Here is a 24,217-nt window from a genome sequence, read left to right on the forward strand (position 1 = left end):
GTCGCAGCTGCAGCACTGATGGTGCTTAGCTTAGCTTAGCATAAAGACTGGAAACAGGGGGAAACAGCTAGCCTGCCTGGCTCGGTCTGTAGATTAAGTGAGCTAACTGGCTACTGACTGAGAGCGGTACTAAAGTGTATTTCCCAAAACGATTCCTTTAATAAGTAGATTTTCTGATTGCAGTTTGTATCACAACATGGCTGTATGTCAGGTTTTTTTTTTCCTTTCCCCAAAAAACACAATTTTATGGCAGAGGTTTTAACAATCTGTACAACACCTTCAATCCCCGGTTTGGTTAAGAAAAAACTGAGGCGATAAAAGGGAAGAGAGGCCTCAGGAAGAGCGGCGGGGGGGGGGGGGGGGGGTAGGAGTCATCTTTCAGGACATGCAGTAAGAGTACACAGAAGTAGCTGTAGTAGATTTACAACAGAGCAGTGAAGTGACTTGTACCCCGGGGGGCTGCCTCTGCAGTTGTCAGGGGCCGTGTGGAAAGTTTGTGGCGCCGCTGGTACGTTTGGACTTTTTCAGCTTTCAGACATTTTAGATCAGAAGATTAATGCAGAAAATAATCTGCAGATTAATGGACACTGAGGGTAATCGTTGATTTTCAGCCCTACACTTCCTTTAATTCACTTACTTCCCATTCCCCTTCCTCTTCCTCCTTTGTTTCCATCACCAAGTTCACCACATGGAAATAACATGCAAGTCTGGGCCTCCTCCCGCTCCTCCTCCCCCTCACTGCTTTGATTGCCATGGCAAAGGAGCTCCTGCTGCGCGGCACTCGATTCAGAGTGAAATCAAGTGCACACACACCTTTGAGACAGATATACATCTTTAATGTGTGTCCACATTAACCCGTATCTCCCCAGTAACTGCTGCTGTCACTGCTGGCCTACTTCTGAGCCCGTGGTCGGTTTGGCCTGGATCAGACCTGTTTGCCTCCGTGGCTTTACAGGGACTAATCTAGATTTAGACCGACCCACTCGGCTGCATCACAAGAACTCGCAGATATAAACGGAAATTAATGATGTGGAGAGTAAATTTGGGGTCTTATCAAAATGACTTTGGTGTCTTTTCACGGAAACTGGGTGAGACCAGCTGGTGAAATTCTGGTTTGTTCTTTGTGCAATGCTAAACTTAACATGCTAAATGTTAGCATGTTTGCTCAGTGCTCTAAAACAGAAACAATACATTTAAAAAGAAAAGTGCAGGTGAATTATTAGTAATGCCTCCCGCCCGGCGCCATGCTTTTTAAAGAGACACAAGTCACCTTTTTATTGACTGGATAAACTTGCTCCCCAGCCACATGTAAAGCGTAGCCCCCAGGTGAGTGCAGAGAGTTCTAGAGGATGTGGAAAGGCATTATGGGAAACATAGGAGGTCAAAAAGCACATTGAAATAGGTGGCAACACAAACTACATGTGAGTAAATTGGAGCCTTACAAGAGAGAATATAATGATAATAATACCTCTTTTTATGGCAGTAGTATTTTTATACTCTTGTATATATTGTTGAGTTTTATTTGGATCCTTTTGACATTCTCTCCTCCACATCCAGACGGGTTCAGGGAAGACCTACACCATGGGGACGGGCTTTGACGTCAACATCCCGGATGAGGAGCTGGGCATCATCCCCCGCGCCGTCCACCACCTCTTCAAGGGCATCGAGGAGCGCCGGCAGGCCGCCCAGGAGCAGGGACGCCCCGTGCCCGAGTTTAAAATCAACGCCCAGTTCCTGGAGGTAAACCCCGCCTTCGCTGCCTCCTCAGTAAAGGTCTTTTATTTTAAAAAACAGCACTCGGACAGGCTTTACAGAGATGTCATGGGTCAGGCTTATATCGTTGACACTGCTGGTTTAACAAGCTTTGACACCAGCGCTCCATCACTTGAAAACATCCACACTGACAATTGAACTGCAGCAGCTGTCATCGGGGGTTAGGAGGTGTTGGGGGGGGGGGGGTCTCAGCCTGGACAGAGGAGTTAACAGGAGCGATGTGAGCGGACAGTTGTGCCGGTCCGTCAGGCTGCGACAGTGTTCGCATTCCTGGTTCATATTTCCCCCGATTTTCACGTGAAGACGCAGAGAGGCTTTCAGAAACGGCATCCTGAGTTTCGTTTGAGTTTCTGTTCAAGTGCGGAGGGATTAGCAGATGTTTAAGGGTAAATAAAAGACGCAAAGAAGAGCACTTTCTTTAGCAGTCAGGGAGTAACCTCTGGGCTGTTAGCAGTGGATTAGAATGACTTGACGAGAGCTTGTTATATTTAATCAAGGCAAATATCACAAAACAAATACTTCACTTTGTCCCTGATGGAATTACACCTGGCTTTTGACCAAATGTTGATTCACTCATTTTAGTCACCCTCATTGAGTGAGTTTCACCTCTCAGGTGACCTACAGACGGTAAAGGTACGCAGCCTCAAAGTAATGCATCCAACCACTACTTAGGGCTTAATTAAAGGTACTTGCATCTTCTTTTTTTGGGTAATATTTTTATTTAATATTAATATTGTCCTGAAAAGTCACCAGAATCATTCATCAGTATATAAAGGAAGCTAAAAATGCATTAGTGCCTTAACAATACAGATGTTAACACATAGTTTCTACTGTGTTGGTAAGAAATGAAATTCACTAAAACATGAAGTGTTTTGAATTTGAAACCTTCAGATATTCTGTGAATTTTGAGGATTCGCTCCATGATTTAAGTTGATGTGTGGCTCTTTTCTCTGTTTTGGCTCCTGCAGCTTTACAACGAGGAAGTTCTGGACCTGTTTGACTCCACTCGAGACATGAAGCAGAAGTCTCACATCAAGATCCACGAAGACGCCGCCGGGGGAATCTACACGGTGGGAGTGACCACGAGGAATGTGTCCTCCGAGGCCGAGGTACAGGAGTGTGCAAATTTAGACATGAAGTGAATGTTTATTAATGGCTCTACACTGTTGAATGTGAAGGTCTTTGCCACCGAGAGGCCTTTACAAATGCTCCTTCATTCATGTATTATTCATTCCTGCACTGATGTTTACTTCCATGAATCCTACAGAGTATTTAGAGAGAGAGTTGGACCTGTGTGTTAATATTTAAAGCTCTTCTGCCTGTTCAGATGATGCAGTGCCTGAAGCTGGGGGCTCTGTCTCGCACCACAGCCAGCACCCAGATGAACGTCCAGAGCTCTCGATCCCACGCCATCTTCACCATCCACCTGTGCCAAGTCCGCGTCTGTGCCTCCGACAATGTTCGTGCAGACTCGGTATCTTTTGAAAATGACGAGGATACTGCCAGGGTGGCACAGCGCTAACTAAAAGTGTTTCTGTGTGTCATTGTCACTCAGCAAGAAAACGAGACCGATAACAGAGTCTCCAACGGAAACTCCGAGATGGACGAGTACGAGACGCTGACAGCCAAGTTTCACTTTGTGGACCTGGCCGGTTCTGAGAGGCTGAAGAGAACCGGAGCGACGGGGGACCGAGCCAAAGAGGGCATCTCCATCAACTGTGGGCTGGTGAGCTTCTCCCTGTCTGAGTCACTCCAGCAGGATTTGTTAAGTCATTCAGCCAGAACCTCTTATATTCTGGAGTTTGACTGCCATCTAGTGGCAGGATTCAATAAAGGACCATCTGCAGTGTGCAGTGCAGCGCAAACACATGTAAACATTTTAGGGTTAAAGCTCTGAGTGAACATGAGCCCCACCGCATGCTCAGGCCTCAGTTTAGAGCTCTGACAGCACCTTTTTTGTGACCTTGTATAAATTCCAGTTGCGTACGTGTGCGTATTAAACTGCTGCATCACCTTGAAATATTTCCCTCCTCGTTGCTCCCCTCTCTGTCGCTGCAGCTCGCTCTGGGGAATGTAATCAGCGCTTTGGGTGACCGAAGCAAGCGGTCCTCACATGTGCCTTACAGAGACTCCAAGCTCACCCGACTTCTGCAGGACTCGTTAGGAGGAAACAGGTTGGTGGACCGAACTGAGTTTTTCCTCAAGGATCATTTTCTTGTTAGTCAGCTTCTTGGATTATCAAGTCAGCAAACTAAACTTCTTTCATCAAAGGAAAATATCAATTCAACCCCAAAACCTCATGTATGAAGCACAGAGTTCTACACATTGCACATCAGTCTTAGTCAGAAATGTGCAGCTGAATGAAGCATTAATAAATATCTGCCTCCATCGCGTCTCAGCCAAACAGTGATGATCGCCTGCATCAGCCCGTCTGACCGCGACTTCATGGAGACGCTGAACACGTTGAAGTACGCCAACCGAGCCCGCAACATCAAGAACAAGGTGATGGTGAACCAGGACAAGGCCAGCCAGCAGATCAGCTCTCTGAGGACTGAGATCGCTCGACTGCAGATGGAGCTGATGGAGTACAAGACGGTAAGGAAAGAGGTCAAAGGGTGGCGAGTGCGATCGGACATTAAAATAACCAGGGAGGATTTAGAGGGTGACAAGCTGTCCTCTGTACCCCTGCAGGGTAAACGCATGGCGGGCGAGGACGGCGTGGAGAGCTTCAGCGACATGTTCCACGAGAACTCCATGCTGCAGACGGAGAACAGCAACCTGAGGGTGAGAGTGAAGGCCATGCAAGAGACCATCGACGCCCAGCGGGCGCGACTCACCCAGCTGCTCAGCGACCAGGCCAACCAGGCCCTCACCAGGGCAGGTGAGTCTGTTGTCCCCATGTAAAGAGCTCGATTCTGCTCGCTGCTCATTCTTCATCTCCGTCCTCTGAAACGGTCTTGGTTCTCTTCCAGGTGAAGGTGGAACTGAGGAAATTGGAAACATGATTCAGAGCTACATCAAAGAGATTGAAGACCTCAGGTAAACAACTGTGACTGGAGAAAAGCTCAGCGTGCCCCAATTCACAATTACTTCAATATAATAATACTTCTTTAGAATAATCTTTACAGTTTTTTGTGTTAGTGTGTGATTACAAAACATTATTGTATTTTTATATACTGACGACCTGCTGATGGATGTCAGGCTGTGATGACTGGATGTCACTTCAAGCTGTGGCTCACCATCTTTTTGCAATAAGATTCATTTTATTTTGGGTTTCTCCTCAAGATCTGCTCCACATAATAACACAAGAAGTTCCCGGACATGGTGCATTTTAAACCCTGAGTCATACAGTACTTTTATTTCTTCTGCTTGTGTCCCTGGATTTCACCTCAGAGCCAAACTCCTGGAGAGCGAAGCTGTGAACGAGCACCTGAGGAAGAATCTGTCTCGTGCCTCCACCCGTCAGTCGTTCTACGGAGGACCCGGCTCCTTCTCCTCCACGGCGCTGGCCCCAGAGAAGGAGACCTCCGACATCATCGAAATGGCCAAGAAAGACCTGGAGAAACTGAAGAAACGAGAGAAAAAGAAAAAGAAGAGGTAACAGGACTGTTGCAGACATGCTTTGATCTGGGATTGGCTGTTTTTGACTGGCCCCGTTGTTGCACGTGTGCATCCATCTGAGTACGTTTCAAACTGGATTTGCACTTATTTTGTCCCTGAATGCTTCCCCTAGACATCATTTTGACCTGTTTTGCATTTTAATAGCAGTTCTGCACATTGGAACATGCATATTTAAAGGCTTGTGGACATTTAAGTCATTATTTGTAATCCGAGACTCTGTGCAGCTAAATAATTTATGTGCTCTTTTATTGACTTCTTATATACATGAAGCAATTAATTACAAAAAGATTTAATGTTTGTAATGTAGATTAACATTGGGACATTATTCTAGTGCTGATAAACTGAATAATCTTGACCGATACTGATCCGAGGCTCCAGCTTGAAAATGGTCAGAGTCGCTTTGGGGCTCTTTGAGGGGGAGAAAAGGTGGGATTTTCAGTGCAGAGCTTCCTCTGACCATTCTTCCCTCCATTCTTCCCTCCTTCGTTCATCTCTTGCTTCCTTCTCTCGTTTGACTCTTCACCCCTCCCTGAAGACTCCAGCAGCTGTTGGAGGACAGAGAGAGGGAGGAAAGGGAGGAGGTGGTGGAAGAGGTTGAGGACGCCAGGTTTGTCAGAGCTCCCACCCTCCTGTTGCCATCCCCGTCCTTTGCTTCCCCTAATTCAGCATTTTCTTTGACTTTTTGTTTATTTTGGGCAGGTATTTCCCCACCGAGATGAGGCTCGCTACCATAGAAGCACTTCCCTTCCATAAAACATGTTTCTTTACTTTCTAATTATCTCTGTTCAGACCTCCCGTGTGAACCCCTGAGCTCATCCACTGACTCATCACGCTACACCCTCGCTTTCTCTTGCATCCTTCTTCTGTTTCTACTGACTTCATTATGGGTATTAAACGCAGCCTGGAACTAGAAAGAGTCTATTATGAGAGATTGCTGCTTTTGCTCATTTAATTTAATTCATTTTTCCATCCAGGTGTTCAGTATTGTAAGTTTAAAACTTCCTAAAATGTGTTGAAAGTGCCTTAAGGTTGAGCACACAGGCAGAATATGTATCCTCTTTGGTTTATGTGAAACACCACCTAAACACTGCTAACCCTCTGCGCTTGGATAAAATATTTATCCAACAGATCTGCTTCATGGAGTTCAAATAATTTTTATTTTGCTGCATATTCCCCGCCATGTTTTTTTTTTTGTTCCTCTTTTGTTGGTTTTGTTCAGACTCCAATGAGACGCCTCCCTCCTTTTGTTTAAACATGAAAACACGCTGTCTTTTCCTCGAACGAGCTCGTGAAAACGGAGCAGCATCATCTGTGTGTTCAGCTTCGTAGCTCACATGTAAACAAATCATTTTCTCATAAAAAATCATGTTTACATATATCACAGCAGATTAAGTCCCTCACAGTTAGAGCTTTCATTGCTACCATCAGAAGCTTGTTTGCTAAAAAGACAGTGGAATTCCTCGATAGAAATAAAACAATGGCTTTACTACCTGCAGATGTTTTATTAGGAATATGCTCTTGTTAACATGTGTTACAGTACCTGTGGAGGTGACACATTGATGGCTCAGTCTCAGAGGACAAATGATGACTTTGATTCTTAACCTTGTCTCAATGTTTCAGTGCCAACAAGGAGGAAGTTCCTGACAACGACCAAGAGAAGGGCACAGAGAAGGAGATGACGGAGCGAGCCAATGAGGACGCAGAGATGGTACGACTGATGTGTCATCTGTACGCTGAGTCGGCCCGAGCGCCTTCAGATGTTAAATTATTGGTGTTTTATCTTATAGGAGGTCCAGGAGGGCAGCGACCATGAGGAAGGAGAAGAAGAGGAGGAGGAGGAGGAAGAGGAGATGGATGTGGAGGAGAGCTCGGATGATTCTGACTCAGAGTCGGATGAGAAAGGTATGAGGGGTGGCGTCTGGTCTCTCTGACAGCGCTGCTGATTGTCCACAAGGGGGAGCTGTTCAATCATTGATGGATCAGTTTTACACAAACCAACCAGCAGAAGTACTCAGATCGTTCACAAAACTCCTAATGTTTTAGTATGTATGTACTGTTGAATAAACATCACGTTTACAGGTAAAGTAACTAAAGTTGTCAAATGTAATGGAGTAGAGGAAGACTGTCTGTCATTACAGTACTCCAGTAAATGTACTTAGTTGCATTCCAGCGCTGGCTGGAGACGTTCACGCCCACGTGTAGAGTGATAATTTAATCCGGGATGCATTAAAGATGCAAGAACGCTTCTGTCTGCCAAATAAGCAGCGATGACTGTGGCTGTTATATTTACTCACAGGTTAAACGTGAGCCATCAGGACGCAGCCTGTCTTCTTATGGTAACACTGATACTGTAATATCTTTTATAAAATACTACAAAATGAAGACGTATGATGCAGATGTGCTTCAAGTGCAGCCATAGTAGTCTGTCGATCTATGCTGGAGAGCACAATGACACTGAAGCCCAGAAACACGTGAGGGAAGGAAAGCATCATAGTGCCGCCGTAATGGGTAAAAGTAAAGCAATTAAACGCAACAACTTAAAATGCAGCAACTTAAATGAACTTGCTCCAAACTCAACAATTAAAAGTGCTGAGGCGAGCAACAAAGGGAGAAATGGCGACGACTGAAGCCAAATAATTGAAATGACAACTAATTGAAATAGACTGTTTGCCAAATGTTGAATAAAACTGTCGATTTGTGGCCATGAAATCACTGTGAACGCTTAATCTGCTCGTGTGTGTGTGTGTGTGTGTGTGTGTGTGTGTGTCTGTGTGTGTGTGTCTGTGTGTCTGTGTGTGTGTGTGTGTGTGTGTGTCCAACAGAGAACTTCCAGGCCGACCTGGCCAACATCACCTGCGAGATCGCCATCAAGCAGAAGCTGATCGACGAGCTGGAGAACAGCCAGCGGCGCCTGCACACGCTCAAACAGCAGTACGAGCAGAAGCTGATGATGCTGCAGTGCAAGATCAGGGACACCCAGCTGGAGAGGGACCGTGTCCTCCAGAACATGAGTAAGACAAGGACGCCAGAGCCGTGCATCGCTGCTTTGTGCTAATAAAGAGCACGTCATGTATCCACTCATGGTCAGGCTGTTTGGATAAAACTGAATTTGGCTTTTAGTGTCGGTGCCTTTTGATCAGTTTATTTCAGTCTTAAAGAAGAGTTTATTTAAGTTCTTGCCTGGAAGAATTTATATCTTCCTTTTTGTTCTTCAGTTATGAAAAAATCATTGTCTGTAAGTACTTCAGAGAATCCTTTAAAGTCGTGTTGTTCATGTTCTCCGCCAGCAGCCTGACGATGACAGTTACATTTATGTTTATCAGCACTAATGGATCAAAGTTGTCTGATGCAGATTTTAAAAGCACGGAGGAGTTTTGAGCTTATCTGGGAAAAAAAAAACACAAGACAAAAGAGACTTTTTGATAACTGAAGATCACCGTTTCTGACTGTACACACCACACAATGCGTCTGTACGTTTTTACTGCCTTTTCATGCATGGACGTCATCAGTTTTTCATGATTTCCGTGTTCGTACTTTCAGGTTCAGTCGAAAGCGGCACGGAGGACAAAGCTCGCAAGATCAAGATGGAGTACGAGAAGAAGCTGAGCGTCATGAACAAGGAGCTTCAGAAGCTCCACTCGGCTCAGAAGGAGCACGCCCGCCTGCTGAAGAACCAATCGCAGTACGAGAAGCAGCTGAAGAAGCTTCAGATGGACGTGGCGGAAATGAAGAAGACCAAGGTATGACTGGGTGCAGTGGGTGTCTGTGAGGTCTGTCAGACTGCTGCGTCTTCTTTTGATGCTAATTTTTCCTGCCGGATATATTAAGTGTGTTTGGAAGGATTTGCTTCCTCGAACAGCTGAGATAGCTCTTATAAATCAAGTGAACATGGCATCAGAAACAAACAGTCCAGCTTGATCAGCTGACTGAAGTGCACATAATTTAGTCAACTTGCTTCTTGTCACGTGTTTTCTGACGACAGCAGTCAACAGGCAGCGTTTTACAAATCTTGTGAGAACCTTTACGTCCAAACATAAACTCACTGTCTCGATATTTGTGTGTATATAATTTGGATATTGTGATGTGATTGTTCCAGGTTCGTCTCATGAAGCAGATGAAGGAGCAGCAGGAGAAGAACAGGATGAACGAGTCTCGCCGGAACCGAGAAATTGCTTCCTTAAAGAAAGACCAGCGCAAGCAAGAGGTTAGAGTTCGTCACCCATCTTCATCGTCTTTTGTTTCAGTTAGCTGCATTTAGGTCAAATAGTCGACTATAAAGAACCCCTACACTGCAAAAACTCAGCTCTTAAAAAAGAAAAAAAAATCTGTAAAACCGACGAAAACTTTACTTAAAATAAGCAAAATGCAAATTTTTAAGATTTTTGAAACAAATAAAAAATACGTAGTCTCAAAGACCCCCCACTTATCTTAAAAGTAGACTAAAAACAAGTATATTTGTCTGGACACAAAGAAATTCTGACTTCGACAAAGGAGTTTTGTTCCTCAGAACTACGTTTTGGGATGACTAATAAAATACATCATGAACGCACTATTGTTCCATGAGTTTTAGTACCATCAGTTCACTGTTACTTACATTGTGTTACAGCATCAACTGAAGCTACTGGAGGCTCAGAAAAGGCAGCAGGAGCTAATTCTGAGGAGAAAGACTGAGGAGGTGAGCAGCAGCGGTGAAAGATGTTTAGCTACATTATGGATGCAGAAAAACTCGCGATACATTATGGATGCAGAAGTGCGTGTGGTACACTTTCAATGTTCACTTTTATTTTTGCGTTGTGTGTCAGGTGACGGCTCTGAGGAGGCAAGCCAGGCCTACCTCGGGAAAGGTCATCAGGAAGGTCAATCTCCCAGAACCGATCCAGGACTCCCCCCACAGACCTCCATCTGGACGCATGTACTCCTCCGGCAACGCTGCTCCCAACGGCACTCGGTGAGTCTGTGCACAGGTGTGTTCAGTGCACGTTAATGTTGGCAGAGAGGGAAGTAAGGGAAGCAGCTAAATCCTCTGAATCCCTCAAATGGAACATAAATCCCTCTTTGCACATGACTGTTTTACCATCATTATGTTGGATATTAAGACATAATTCTGCATCAGGAATCAGCCTTACGAGCTCATTCACATCATCCATGAATGTGCTTTAAACATGAATCATCAGTCACGTTTTGGACTGATGTCGTGTGTGCAGGTCTTCCTACAGGCGCACAGTCGGGGTTTACTCCACCAGAGTCGCACGCAATAAATGGCAATCTCTGGAGCGCCGGATCTCGGACGTCATCATGCAGAGGATGACCATCTCCAACATGGAGGCCGACATGAACCGCCTCCTCAAGGTAAAGCCACAGCACATCAACATTTACTGTGTACACATTTAGAAATAACTCCACGAGCTGAAAACTGCTAAAAGTTCTGTCGATTTTACCACAAATCATGATGTTTGTGTGTCGTAGCAAAGGGAGGAGCTGACCAAGCGAAAAGAGAAAGTCATCAGGAAGAGGGACCGGCTCGTCAGGGAGGGGCCAGACGCAGAGAAGGCGGTGCTTCCCCTAAACGAGGAAGTGGATGCGTTGACGGCCAACATCGACTACATCAATGACAGCATCGCAGAGTGTCAGGCCAACATCATGCAGATGGAGGAAACCAAGGTGTGACAGTCTAAACGCTGGATATTAAAGATATGTGTGAGAGTTGCTGGATTCAGTAAAATACTTGAAGACCTTAAATGAGATTTATTTTATTACCAACCACTTTTCAACTCTGAGCCTCTAGAAGGTGGAGCTCCTAATCACAGAGTTTCAACCAATCGGAAAAGGGAAAGTTTTCTGAATGAATTCTGGGTTTTTTCCAGGAGGAAGGCGACACCGTGGACGTCTCCGCTGTGGTCGGTTCCTGCACCCTGACAGAAGCCCGTTTTCTCTTGGATCACTTCATGTCGGTGGCTATCAACAAGGTACCAGCCCGAATAACCGTGTTCATGTTCTGGTCTCAGTACATTTTAGCCAATAAAGTAAATTTTATTTCATGTAGAAGAAAAGTTTTTGGGCTCTTTGCAACATTCCAGCAAAACTTCAGAGATTTGGTGATATGTGTGTGTGAATTTGAGGTTGAGTGAACAGTTTGTCTGCGGTCTGACCTCTTCAGGGTCTCCAGGCAGCCCAGAGAGAGTCCCAGGTGAAGGTGATGGAGGGCAGGCTGAAGCAGACGGAGATCACCAGCGCCACCCAGAACCAGCTGCTCTTCCACATGCTGAAGGAGAAGGCCGAGTTCAACCCGGAGCTGGACGCGCTGCTGGGGAACGCGCTGCAAGGTAACGGCGGCGTTCGTCGAGGTGGGGAGTGGAGACGAGGACCCAAAACACCGACCAGACCCCCGATTTAACCCAGCCCACCTCCTGCTAGCGTCATTAATATCATAAACGTGGGGTTCAGATTGTATTCAGCGATGAAGATGAGGAGTCAGTTCTGTTGTGAAAGATGTAAATGTGCCTTTGTCTTTGCACACGTCCGTTTCAAAGCATTGGGCCTTTCAGGAGGTGGACGGGGTTGCTGGTCAGTTGCATGATTGGGCCTTTTGACATGCTCTTGCCTGTTGCCTTCTGCTGAATAGAAGCTGGCCTAGTTATTACACAGCTTGGTTCACTGTTAGAGTCTGGTCCAAAGATCATATTATATAATAATGCAAATTCCCCAAAATGTTTGCACTTTATAGGTGATTTTACAGTAATTTTACAACAAAATCTTCTAGCTCTGCTCGTCTTTGTGCAGTAAATGTGTTTGTGCCAGCCTGTGTTCAGGAGGATGCTCTGTTTACAGTAGCTGCACTTTATTTTCTTTTGTTTGTTTTCTTAGAATTTCGGGGGACTGTGTTTTTGATTTGTGCATTGCCTTTTTTCTGTTCCCCCACGTTTTCTTTTTTTGTTTTCTTATGTTTTTACAGAGCTAGGTAACATCCCGGCTGGTAAGTGAAACCACGTTAGCCTCCTCTCTGTGTTATGAATGCATGGTTCCTTCCCTTTGCACTCTGAAAACTAACGAAACATAACATGAACAGGTGCATGAGGTGCAATGCAACCAGGCTTTCCTCCATCTGTCTGCTGACCTCTCCCCTCCCTCCCCCTCATCTGGATACACTTGACCTCCTCCTCCTAGTTCACCATGTGCTACAGCCTCCATGCTTTAGCACCCTGCTAACCCCAGACCCTTCCACAGGAACCATACAAACTGGATGTTTTAGCTGTCGGACTCTGTAGGTCAGCTGACCCCATCGGGCGGGAGCGACGGACTAATGACTCCTCACACTCCTCCACCTTGTTGTCTCTTATCGGGTCTTTTACCTCCGCCCCAACTCTCCCACACATCTTTCCTGATAACCCTCCCCACCTGACCGCTCTCTGACCTCTCACCTTTTTTGATCCATCCGATCCCGTTGAGCTCAGTGGGGGACCAAGTTTCTGTTTGTCGAAAAAACAGCATGGCGCTGCGCTGACATCGCCCCCCCCATCTGCTTCACTTGTCCATCCTTTCTACATCCATTTTGCGCAGCTATTTAAAATAAAGTCAAGAAAATTGCTTCTCCTCTCAGTGAAAGTAAGAAAGAGGATAAATTGTGTGGTGTTAGGCATGATGCATTTGCTAAGAACCATTTTAGAGAGCCAGAAGCATCCATCTCAGTCTCATCGGCCCATAGGGTTTTCTCTCAACTCTGACACCATTCGCTGATCTCGTTTGACAGAAAATGGGGACGATAGCAGCAGTGATGAGTCTGCACAGAGCCCTTCTGCAGAGGGAAAGTAAGTCTACCTCACGTGTCGTGTTATGTTGTGGTTTACTCTCCGTTATGTTCGGTTATTTTTCATGTACTTTGTTTTTATGTTATGTATTTATATTGTTGTTATGTCACCTTATATTATGGCTTACTAGTGCTTACTTACTGTCTTGAACGGCCTCCAGTGTCGCTGCTTGCAGCTTTCTCGGGGAATCGCTCATCCAAACGACTTCACACTCGACGTGGTGCAGCAGCAGCAGCACCACGGCCGCCGAGCGTGAAGTCGATTGGATGAATGTTTGTCGAGAAAGGACCAAAGACAGACATAGAGACAGACAGAGACTCATTCCATTTTAATTCGACTGTGTTTCGTCCTGTATTCCCTCCAGCACCTTGGCTTCAGACCTCATGAAACTCTGCGGAGACACCAAAACAAGAAATAAGGTATTAGTGTTGACTGTGTTTATGCCTCATTCTCTGCAGACTTTTAGTGTTTCCCCAGCCACCTCCTGTCTTCATTTTCACTTACCTGTGCTGCACAGGCTCGTAGGAGGACCACCACCCAGATGGAGTTGCTGTACGCCAACAGCGACTCCGCCCCCGACGCACCCACTGCAGACTTCTCCGGTCCGATGCTGCCGTTAGCCGAAACACCGGACGGGGGGGGAGACGTGGACTCGTCAGGCTCATCAGTCAGGGACTACACAGCTCTCTCCCCTGGCTTTTCCTCTAAAATGGGCAGCATGTAAGTCCAGGCCCGGCACTCTTTAGCTAACACAATAATTACTTCTTCCTTCCTTCCTGCATGTTTGATGTCGCTGCTGCATCCTCTGCTGCGTTTAATTTTGTTTGGCATTATTCATGAGCATCCTTCCATCAAATGTCCATAGCGTCCTCCAGCTGATGAGTCCTTTGAGGTGAAAGCATGTACAGAGGAGCCTGTATTAACATTTGTATGGCTTGTTTATTATCGCCCCCTGCAAAAAGCGCCTTTCTAATTCCTCAATGTAGCTCAGTTACACATTGAAGGTAAAAATACTAACTAGGCCTCTTTATCTGGCTCGAGAAAGGCCACGCTTCAGACCTACTGTAAGTGCACATTGAACAGGAGCCTTGGCTGACAGCAAATAAAGAAATAGGATTATTTTTTAGCGTAGCACCAAATCTACATAGTATAGTAAACATGAGCTTGGCGGAGAACCACCACTGTTTGGGACTTTAAAGATCAGGTAACTGTGTTTCTCTTTGTACTGCATGCTCATCTCTCCATTGATGTCATTATTTTACGTTGGTTTCACATCCTTCTGTTGTTTTATCATTATTCTTTGTGTTGTTTTGTGGTAACTGTGTGAAACTGAACGATCAGTTCTGGCTCCAGAACTTCGTCAGGGGTGGAAAAACGAGCTCCGGAGCCTTCCCCGCTCTCTCGCAGGAAGACCTATGACAAGGCACAAGCAGCGGCCGACAGGGCAAAGGTCAAGGAGATTAAACAGTAAGAGCTTGTTGCCGACACTGTGGCTGCAAAGCCGAAAAAAGTGAAATAACTTCACTTCAACTCTACTAATACTCTCGGTTTCCTGCTTTGGAGAAGCATGCGATCTCAGCTACATCTGAAAATGCTCTGCGCCTGGTGTGATAACCTTTGACCTGCCAAGTTCTATGCTGAATTTAAAGTCACATTGTTCCTACCTAACTCGGATATTATGTCTCTTCGCCGAGCCATAATGGAGATCTTTCCTTCTTAACTCAAATTCAGTGTTCAACTTGCTAATCAATCGCTCTGCTGCTGATCCACTTACGATAAGCATTTTGCTCACTGAGGAACTCACTGTCCATCCCTTTTCTTTGTCTTATCGGGAAATTCTTGTGAGACTGAGATGGAAGAATGTGCTGAGTGAGCTGTTCCTGTATTTCCCTTTTAAAAACCTCTCTAGTCCCTGTCATCCTGTCTCAAAGTACACAGTGCTGGAACACGGTAGATCACTTATGTTAGCGGTAAAGATGCGAGCACGTCTTAGTTAAACCTTAGTATTGGAGTTATTTTCAGCTTTTCCTGGCATGACCTGCGCACAGGTTTTTACCTCTGAGCTTTGTGCACATCAGCTGTTTGCCATGTTGAAATGAGCTACCTTACGTTCACCCTGCACTCCAACACGTGCGAGCGGTCAGTGTGTGAGTGCATGAGGCTGATATACAAGCACTGCTGCGTTCATGTCATATGGCGAAGCCAGCAGATGCCAGTTTAACTGAGGAAAAGAGCTGCCTGCCGTCACGCCGTTCGATCAGAGCGTAGAGCTTGGTTTTTGTTCATTTGCACACAACAGACATGATTTTTACTGCATGGCGTGTAAATGAGGAAAGAGAAGGAAATAGCATCTGAACCAGGGACGCTGCAGCTACATGGTGTGTGTTTTGACCGCTAAGCTAGCAGGACGCCTTTAAAGGTACACTTCAGGCTGCAACATAACATTTGCTCCACACCACCCTCAGGCTAGATGTGACATTTTTTGAAGGATAGTCAAGTAGTCTCCTCATTTTTCATCCATCCAGCAGACGGCATCACGGCAGCTTGGCTTTAGTTAGATTTAAGCTGCTGATAGAAGATGCTTTGACTATTTTTTCCACATTATTTATTATTTTTTACAGTAAAAAAGCTTCCAAAACAAGTGGCGACATCAAAGGAGGGTGAAGCGTCCGAGGATAGCGGGAGTTGCATGTCGGACAGGTTGTAAAGCCACAGGCTCATAAATCGAGTAAACCTCCGTCACGTCTTCTTTATGTCTTCACATGAGTCTGAACACTTTCCTGTCAAGCTGTCCTGCTCGCATACGACGTGAATGCAGCATATGCGCCTCCCGTCTGTCCTCGTGCAGTCCTCCCACTCTCCTGCCAGTAGTGTGTAAACAGCTTAGCACACACTTTAATTATACCGCAGCCTAATTGGCAGCCCTACTGTCTTCCTTCACAGCCCAGTCATCAGGAGCATGACGGGCAGCCCACCACTTCCTCACTCCCCTGCCGCTCGTCCCAGTAACCACATCGCCGAGTTTAGCCGTATGACAGGGTATCAGGGGCGCACTGCAAACATCCTGCAGGATAAGTAAGAGCCAGAGATAAGTAAAATTGACACCAACCTGCCAGAGAGTCAGATTAGAGTTGGGGATGCTAAGGATGAGCGGGAGCGTTGATAGCATGCCGTATCTGGCAAGTTACAGTAGACATCTGCTGTTAATGATGCACTCATGTAGATCCATGGAAGGACAAACACGCCTTGATTTTGGAGTGTAATGTTGCAGCGTTGGAATAAAACTGCCAGCTTTTTCAGGGCAGTATAGTTCTGAATTTAGAGATCTTTCACGTCAGCACGAAGTGGACCCCACAAGTGTCCATTCGAGACCATAGTAGTGGTATTTTGTAGTATTGATATGCTCATTTTGCAGAGTAAGATGTCCATGAAGCCCTTATGCTCCTTTTATTTCAGCTGTATTGAAACCAATCCAACATCTTGTTTCCTTCATTTTTTATTAGTCAGTTGCGGCGCTGCTTGATAAGGCAGTTGTGTGCAAAGATGGTCTCGGTGCTTGTCTGTATCGGTGCGTTCAGGTGTTTAAGAATGAGCAGCCGTAAACCATTTTAATCCATGAAACACAGCAGCCTTTCAGTGCAGCGTGTCTTTGCAGGCAGCTCACAAATGCAGGATGTAGGAGCTTTATAAAACACGTCAAAATAAGATGACCGTGGCTGCGAAATAACTCTTCATTCAATCACTACTCTACACACAAACGTTGATAAGAAGAGGAAGCGTTACAGGCAGTAGCTCATGGCTCAGGAACATCGGATGCTCTCTTCCCCTCCAGGACGGATGGATGCCTCCACCTGTCCTGCAGCCACTTCCTCCGTTCGGTTTCCCCTCTCCTCTCCGATCCACCCAAGTACTTTTTAGTTTTTTATTGAGCCACATGGTTACAAAAACTTCACCTTTGGTGTTGAGGGCGACATCTGCGGATGCACGTGGTGTGGGCTCCACCCTTTTCTCATGACCTGCATCTCCAGACTTTGGCTGTGGTTGTAGTGAGACCGGAGCCTCCCTGAACGTCCACAAGGTTAACCAGACGTGAAGGCTTAAAGACAAGACTAGATATCCCTTCTGGGATCAATAGATAATTACAATAAACCCAAACAGTGTCATCTCATTAAGCCTGTTAGTGCTATTGAGCCTGAAGCCTCAGTAATCCTTTTCATTAGCCTTTTTCCACTTCAGTGAGCCCATTCTTCTGCACACAAACGGCCGTTTGAAGCTCATTCATTCACAGCTCCTGAGTATCGGCGTCTGGATCTGTGGCTCACCATCGGCTCATCCCGCTGCTCCTCTCAGGCTGATTGTACAGTTACTCTATCAGATGCCAGTTTGTCCACACAACCAGCCAATTAACGGTCGATGGGGGGTTTCTATCGGTCTTGTGGCCCCCGATGATCTCACACTGCTCGTTTCCAATGATCGGCCTATTATGGGCTGGAAAAGAGGGAGCTCCTGAAGGTGAAGGGTTATTTTTGGATTCTTGGTTTTTCTTTTCTTCGGCACAGTAACTCTGTTCACTGCTGTCTCCTCGTTTTTCTTTGGACTGCTCCTGTCATCTCTTTCTATTTTTGGTTTGCAGCATTGTGCTCATCAGCCACGAGGGCTGCATGCCGTGCATGAGTCTGGTTGTGTGGGTGTGATTCAGGTCTGCGCTGCTCTCAGATTGGGAGACAGCGTCGTGTCCCTTCTGCACTTACTGATAGTGATATGTGTGTTTTCCAGGGGCGTCATTAACCCCGTGCCGGCCACCAAGAGCAGCCGTGCGGCGACCTTACAGTGCGTCCACGTGGCGGAGGGTCACAGCAAAGCCGTTCTCTGCGTCGACTGCACCGACGACCTTCTCTTCACCGGATCCAAAGGTTAATACCCACAATCCTCCATCCTCCCTTCACCTCTCTCTCATCAGTATGCCTCTCATGTCTGCCTGTTGGGGAGCTGGTAATTTACTGCACTCTGACATGCTGCGATGCTGTTATATAACAGCAAATAAAACCTGACAGGGATTAATTAAGATTGTCATATGCACAGTGTGTGGATAAATGAGGTGATGAAATAAAATGACATGGTACATACAGTGAAACTCTTATAGTGATGGTAGTAAATGGAGGTAAATATACTGGCAGGCAGCTCGAGTGAAGGGGCCATTTATCCCCACAGAGCTTCTCATGTTTACCCGATAAAGGAGCTGCTCTCTCAGACTTCTGTGTTTGGTTTTCTTATCACTGAGAACCGTTTGTGTTGTACGCCTCGCTGCGGGATACATTTCTTGTCAGTGTTGACCTTGAGCTGCACTGAATACGTGATAAATGATGGAGATGACAGACTGTGTGTCCTCCTGCAGACCGGACCTGTAAGGTGTGGAATCTGGTGACGGGTCAGGAGATAATGTCCTTGGCCGGTCACCCCAACAACGTTGTGTCAGTCCGCTACAGCTCCAGTTTGGTCTTCACCGTCTCCACCTCCTACATCAAAGTGTGGGACATCCGGGACTCGGCCAAGTGCATCCGAACGCTAACGTGAGTGCGGCCGCGTCGACAGATTTCCTGCTGCAGTCTGCTTTGGCTTCAGCTCCTTCATTAACAAAATGACAAGATCTTAAAGAAACAATGGAGAAGTCCGTCTGCTGCAAGTGAAATTCAAAGCATCTAGAAATTGACAAAGTCTTTCACACTCAGGGGGAGTTTCTCTCTTTTTCTAGACCTAATTACTTAATGCAGACTCCCACATGTCTCATCCACGTGTCTTCAGGTCCTCTGGTCAGGTTAATGTCGGGGACGTTTGTGCGTCAAACACCAGCCGGACCGTCACCATCCCAGCGGGGGAGAACCAGATCAACCAGATCGCTCTCAACCCCAACGGGACGGTTCTGTACGCCGCCGCTGGAAACTCGGTCAGAGTCTGGGATCTGCGAAGGTGAGAGGGACTAAACAGTGATGAGGCATGTTGCTCATTTGGGTTTATGTTTGGTGCATTTTTAGTGTTTTTATAGTGAAATATCTTAATTTTTGAAGGGTTTTCATGAAGTTTTGTACATTCAGTCTTTGTCCCGCCACCATCAGGTCAAATGCCTGTAAGCCTCCAGTGTACTTTGACATTAATGCTAAGATGCTAAATGTTGCTGGAAAATTAGGAAACTTTACTTTTGTCCTGCTTATATGTCCTGATGCAGCTGCTCAGTTTTCAGATGCATAACACACATCGAGTTAATTCAAAGCCTGATTTCTTTCTGCTGCACACTTGAAAGATCAGATTCATCATATCATCCATCACTGACAGCCCGCTCGTATACGCGTTGATGAATTGCCTCTTTGTTCATAAGGTCATAACCGGCAGGTTTGATGAAGTAAACTTTGTTTCACCGCATGAGACTTTTTAACATGGGTGCATTATTAATCAAGTCGAAAAGTTTCATTTCATGTAATTCATTTTTGACCTGATGCTCCCCTCTGTGTTTGTGAGCCAGGATTATTGACTCTCAATGTTTTCCCTCCTTGTCAGATTTGCTTCCACAGGGAAACTTACTGGTCACCTCGGTCCAGTCATGTGTCTCACTGTGGATCGATCTGGAAACAACCAAGACCTGGTCATCACCGGGTCCAAGGACCATTACATCAAGGTGTGTTTGCACTGATCCTTTATGTGCTGCGTGCACACTCTGAGGTTAGCGTGATGTTTCCTGTTCTAGAGGCCAAACATCAGGCATATGATTATGATGTTATCTGACTGGAGCGTTCAAAAGGCAGTAAAGAAGCCAAACGTGACGCCCCTTTAACATGCGGCGTCACGTCTGTTGCAGCTGTTTGACGTGACTGAAGGCTCTCTGGGGAGCATCAGCCCGACACACAACTTTGAACCTCCCCATTACGACGGGATCGAGTCGCTGGTGGTCCAGGGGGACATTTTGTTCAGCGGCTCCCGAGACAACGGCATCAAGAAGTGGGACCTGGACCGCAAAGACCTGCTGCAGGTACGGCATGAGCGAGATGGAAAAGCAAAGTGCCTGTATGTCTCTTTATATCTGTGGGTCAGATGTGAACGTGATACTGACAAGAAATTGTCCATTTTCAGTCTAATCTTCTCATTTTGGGCTGTTTTTCGTCCTTGCTCCATGCAGTCATTTCTACAGCTGAATTCATTGGAAGTGTCATGACCTCAAGTAAAACTTAGCCACCATGTGACGCAGATGATGAAGTTGTCTTCCCTGGTTTATTTGTAAAGTTAGAGGATGTCGTGCAAATCACCATCAGCCGCGTCTGAATTAGTTTATCGTTCCAGCGACAGCACATTAAAACCCACAGTTCTTCTCTCCAACAGCAAGTCCCGAACGCCCACCGTGACTGGGTCTGCGCTCTGGGCGTGGTCCCCGGGTCCCCGGCCCTGCTGAGCGGCTGCAGAGGAGGGGTGCTCAAGCTGTGGCACACGGACACGCTGGGGACTCTGGGGGAGCTGAAGGGTCACGAGAGCCCCATCAACAGCATCTCCACCAACAGCAGCCACCTGTTCACCGCCTCCGAGTGAGTCTCACACCAACCAAACGCACACACTCCTTCAAAACGCTGAACACAGTTTGCTGACCTGACCCCCCCCCCCAGAGACAGCAAACAGCGTCTGACTTCTGCCAGAGCCAAAAAGTAATTACATGGATTATTAATTCAGTCCTAAATTTGATTTAATTCCCTCTAAAACAAGAGAACGGGTCTGGCAGCGATAGCAGAATTAAGCTTTTTGGAAACTGGTTTGAAATAATTCACAGTTTCGTCCTCTGACTGAACAAACACGCTGCACCTGAATATTCTACACAAAGCCACCATTAGAAAGCCGTTATCAAATGAGTGTAATGTTTTCTCAGAGTATTATGAGTAGAAAAGTGAAGCGTGTGTTTTCTGTTTGTGTGTAATTTGTCTCAGTCAGTTCTCCAGAATCCGGCTTAGACTCCGCAGGCGCTTCCAGACGCTCTGTTTAACTGAGCTTTCAGAATTGATTTTGCGAGCGTGTCGTTAAATTAGCTACCAGATTCATGTTGGCTACAGTGACCGCGCTTCAGCTCCACCAGCACGACAAACCCACAACCTGAGAGTCTGTCAAAGTGAGGACGCTGTTGTGAACCCCACAGAGGCTCAGACCAGCTTCAGACCCCCCACTGGGAAAACTGTGGACCCATAGCCTGCATCACATGTCATTACTCATTGTCACATGATCACTCCAGTTTGCTCCGACAGCACTTCAGCCATACCTGCATCTGTTTCATGTTCCTGTCTTGCAGCGATCGGACTGTGAAGATCTGGCGTGCACGCGGTGGGCTGGACAGCACCTTAGAGGCGGTTGACAATGTGGACGAGGTGGCCAGTAACTGAACGCAGCGGCGCCGCCCGCTGGCTTGGACTCTGGAAGGACACTAAGGGCATCTTTTGATGCCGCTGCCCTGCACTTTGACCCCTTACTTCTCAAGCCCCATGCTCACTCCTGAGACACACACCTTCCACGCCATGTAACCTTACACTCTGTACGCTCACAGGGTCGTGCTAATCAGTTGTAGTTCACCGTATCGTTAATGACTCTGCAGCAAAAACTCATCTTTTTCTCGTTTGCACTGTAGATGATTCGTCACAGTGGATGGTGGCAAGAGCTTGTACTCATGAGATGTTTATTTAAGAGTCAAACACACAGAAAACATCTGCGTCAGGATAAAGTGCACCTGCAGACACACCGTCATGCAGGAAAAGGGTAGCAGTGGCTTTGTTAGATTAGAGAAAAATAGACAGGAAGTTGAGAGTTAGAGGAGAAAAGGCGGCAGAGCTAACGGGTTGGTAGCTGGTCTTCGCAACCCACCTCTCCGGTTTCTTGGGATTGTTGAGATTGTTTCTCTGCAGTCGAAGCAGAACCAATGTACCCGCGGCCCTTTTCCCCCCAAAAACAACAAAAGTGGCTTTACTGTATGTGAAAAAGACAAATCACCGTTCCCCTTAACTTCCCTCTCCTGCTTTTCTGCAGCTGTTTAAGATCAGCGACCAAAATTGTGCAAACTTGTCGTCTTTGCTGTCCTGCACTGCACCCGTGAACAGAACTCACTTTACAGGAACAGTTCAGCATTTTGAGGAAAACGCTTGCAGGCTTTATCGTTGTGATTTTGATGCTGCATATGTCTGTTAATATAAGGCTACAGCCAGCAGCTGGTTAGCATAGCTTAGCATTAAGACTGGAAACAGGGAAAAGCTAGCAACAGAATCTGCCTAGCAGCACCTCTAGAGCTCATTAATTTACACGTCATATGTTGTTTGTTTAATCTGTATGCAAAACAAAGGGTAAAATGACAATTTGTTCGTTGGCGGATGGGGGGGGGGGGGTCATGTGCTGGACTGTCTCTCGGTCAGGCTCGTAACTTCCTTTCCCAACTCCATTTTTACACTTGGATTAAACGGACAAGATGCATTGGATTAATCAGCTTTGGAGGTGCTGCTAGACAGATTCTGTTTCCTTTTGAGAGCCAGACTAGCTGTTTCCCTTGCCTCCAGTCTTTATGCTAAGCTAAGCTAACTAGCTCGTAGCTGGCATCCATCGTCTCGTCTAACTGGCAGAGAGCAGATAAGTGTATTTCCCAAAACGTGGAAGTGGTCCTTTAACTCTCGAGCACTTGTGAAAACCGACACGATTAGTCTTTGAGAAACACTTAGTCCTTCTTAAATGTGAGCAGGTTCAGCGTTTATATTCTACGCTCGTCGTCCATGTTTCATCGTATGTAAAAACGTATGTTCGCGCGTCACATGTTGCAGTTAGCTCTCACTGAACCTACACTACTGAGTTGTGGTCTAACTCCCTTGCTGCTACGTCGTGTGCTCGCCTTCCTCGACCCCCTAAGAGGGCTTCCTGTCACGGACTCCGGGCGAGGTCCGCTCAGCACCGAGCGACGTCTGTATATATGTGTACTAGTATGATTTGTTTCCGGAGAGGAGAGGCCTTCGGACTCTGCCGTGTCGTGAGCCTAACCCCGTCGATCTGATCCCTGTGGGGCCTTCCTGGAGACCCTCGCGGTCTCCCTGATGTAACTGATCTGTCTGTCGCGATTGTGTGCTGTCACTTTTGAATGTTCGGTGAAACAGCAGTTGTAGGCATTATTGGAGTACATATCTAATGTATGTAAACAATGTATTTTTAAAAAAATCTGACTGAATGTTAGTTTTGTGGGACCACCGATGTGAACGCAGTCTCACACGAGAGCCGAGAGGACCAGGATTGAGACTGAGCAGTATTAAAGCTTTGGACGGAGCTTCTCCTCCGTGGAGGTGGCAGGTTATGTTTAGTGGCCTACAGTTAGTTTTTTTTCTTCTTCCTCTTCTTCTTCTTCTTCTTCTTCTTCTTTGTTTTGTCATGCTGTCCCTGTTCCACATATCCTGGGCGTTCCCCCTCTGGAGTTTTAGTAGCCATTCTTAAATGGCGGACTCTGTAGCGATTCTAATGTCAGATGCCTGGTGAGAATAAACGCCATCTGTCAAAAACAGCCAATTCTTTGTGTGTGAGCTTTTTTTTCTTGCTTCTCTCAGTCATTTATAGACTTATTAGTGTGACCATCTGCAGCGTGTTACTACATGAATATCTACATTAAATGTGTCTCTCTTTTTTTTTTACAAATCTGTTTGAGAGAAATCGTTTCATGTTTGTTTTTCTGACGTGCAGCTCTTCACTTCCTGTTTTCATAACTCATTTTTAGCATCTGTAATAAGAATATGAATAAATTATAACTTAATGGTGATTCATGAACCATTTCTTAAACGTTTGCTAATAAATGCTAAATGGGAGCCTTGTTACAGTAATTTTTAATGATGTTATACAAGAAAATCAACAAAGCTTAGGAGCTCAGTGGGGCGTACTTTCCTTTATGTCCAAACTGTCTTTAGATTTGCATCCAGATATGAGTGAATCCTCACTTATTGTTCATCATTGTTCTTCATGTTCATCCATTGTTTGCA

The 24,217-nt window shown here is 46.1% G+C and overlaps 1 protein-coding gene across 4 annotated transcripts in view; it reads left to right on the plus strand.

Moving 5' to 3' along the window:
- Positions 1–23,751, plus strand: part of kif21a (kinesin family member 21A) — a 41,764-nt gene extending 18,013 nt beyond the window's left edge. Inside the window, exons 3-36 of one of the 4 annotated variants that reach the window (XM_076734131.1) lie at positions 1,558–1,740; positions 2,742–2,882; positions 3,101–3,232; positions 3,329–3,499; positions 3,832–3,947; positions 4,173–4,368; positions 4,465–4,654; positions 4,746–4,812; positions 5,167–5,370; positions 5,930–6,001; positions 7,015–7,102; positions 7,182–7,296; positions 8,217–8,405; positions 8,935–9,134; positions 9,491–9,598; positions 10,001–10,069; positions 10,197–10,342; positions 10,599–10,743; positions 10,861–11,055; positions 11,259–11,360; positions 11,552–11,717; positions 12,347–12,367; positions 13,142–13,199; positions 13,564–13,618; positions 13,717–13,919; positions 14,541–14,666; positions 17,032–17,106; positions 17,976–18,112; positions 18,595–18,769; positions 19,002–19,166; positions 19,752–19,869; positions 20,050–20,220; positions 20,568–20,767; positions 21,517–23,751. In XM_076734131.1, the coding sequence (XP_076590246.1) occupies positions 1,558–1,740; positions 2,742–2,882; positions 3,101–3,232; positions 3,329–3,499; positions 3,832–3,947; positions 4,173–4,368; positions 4,465–4,654; positions 4,746–4,812; positions 5,167–5,370; positions 5,930–6,001; positions 7,015–7,102; positions 7,182–7,296; positions 8,217–8,405; positions 8,935–9,134; positions 9,491–9,598; positions 10,001–10,069; positions 10,197–10,342; positions 10,599–10,743; positions 10,861–11,055; positions 11,259–11,360; positions 11,552–11,717; positions 12,347–12,367; positions 13,142–13,199; positions 13,564–13,618; positions 13,717–13,919; positions 14,541–14,666; positions 17,032–17,106; positions 17,976–18,112; positions 18,595–18,769; positions 19,002–19,166; positions 19,752–19,869; positions 20,050–20,220; positions 20,568–20,767; positions 21,517–21,607 (4,590 nt within the window). In that variant the 3' untranslated portion in view covers positions 21,608–23,751. Of the gene's footprint in view, positions 1–1,557; positions 1,741–2,741; positions 2,883–3,100; positions 3,233–3,328; positions 3,500–3,831; positions 3,948–4,172; positions 4,369–4,464; positions 4,655–4,745; positions 4,813–5,161; positions 5,371–5,929; positions 6,002–7,014; positions 7,103–7,181; positions 7,297–8,216; positions 8,406–8,934; positions 9,135–9,490; positions 9,599–10,000; positions 10,070–10,196; positions 10,343–10,598; positions 10,744–10,860; positions 11,056–11,258; positions 11,361–11,551; positions 11,718–12,346; positions 12,368–13,141; positions 13,200–13,563; positions 13,619–13,716; positions 13,920–14,540; positions 14,667–17,031; positions 17,107–17,975; positions 18,113–18,594; positions 18,770–19,001; positions 19,167–19,751; positions 19,870–20,049; positions 20,221–20,567; positions 20,768–21,516 lie in introns of all 4 variants that reach the window. The other 3 variants (XM_076734128.1, XM_076734129.1, XM_076734130.1) reach the window with 3 other exon arrangements.
- Positions 23,752–24,217: the final 466 nt, after the last annotated feature.

This window comes from Chaetodon auriga, chromosome 6 (assembly GCF_051107435.1).
Source record: "Chaetodon auriga isolate fChaAug3 chromosome 6, fChaAug3.hap1, whole genome shotgun sequence".
NCBI lineage: Eukaryota > Metazoa > Chordata > Actinopteri > Chaetodontiformes > Chaetodontidae > Chaetodon > Chaetodon auriga.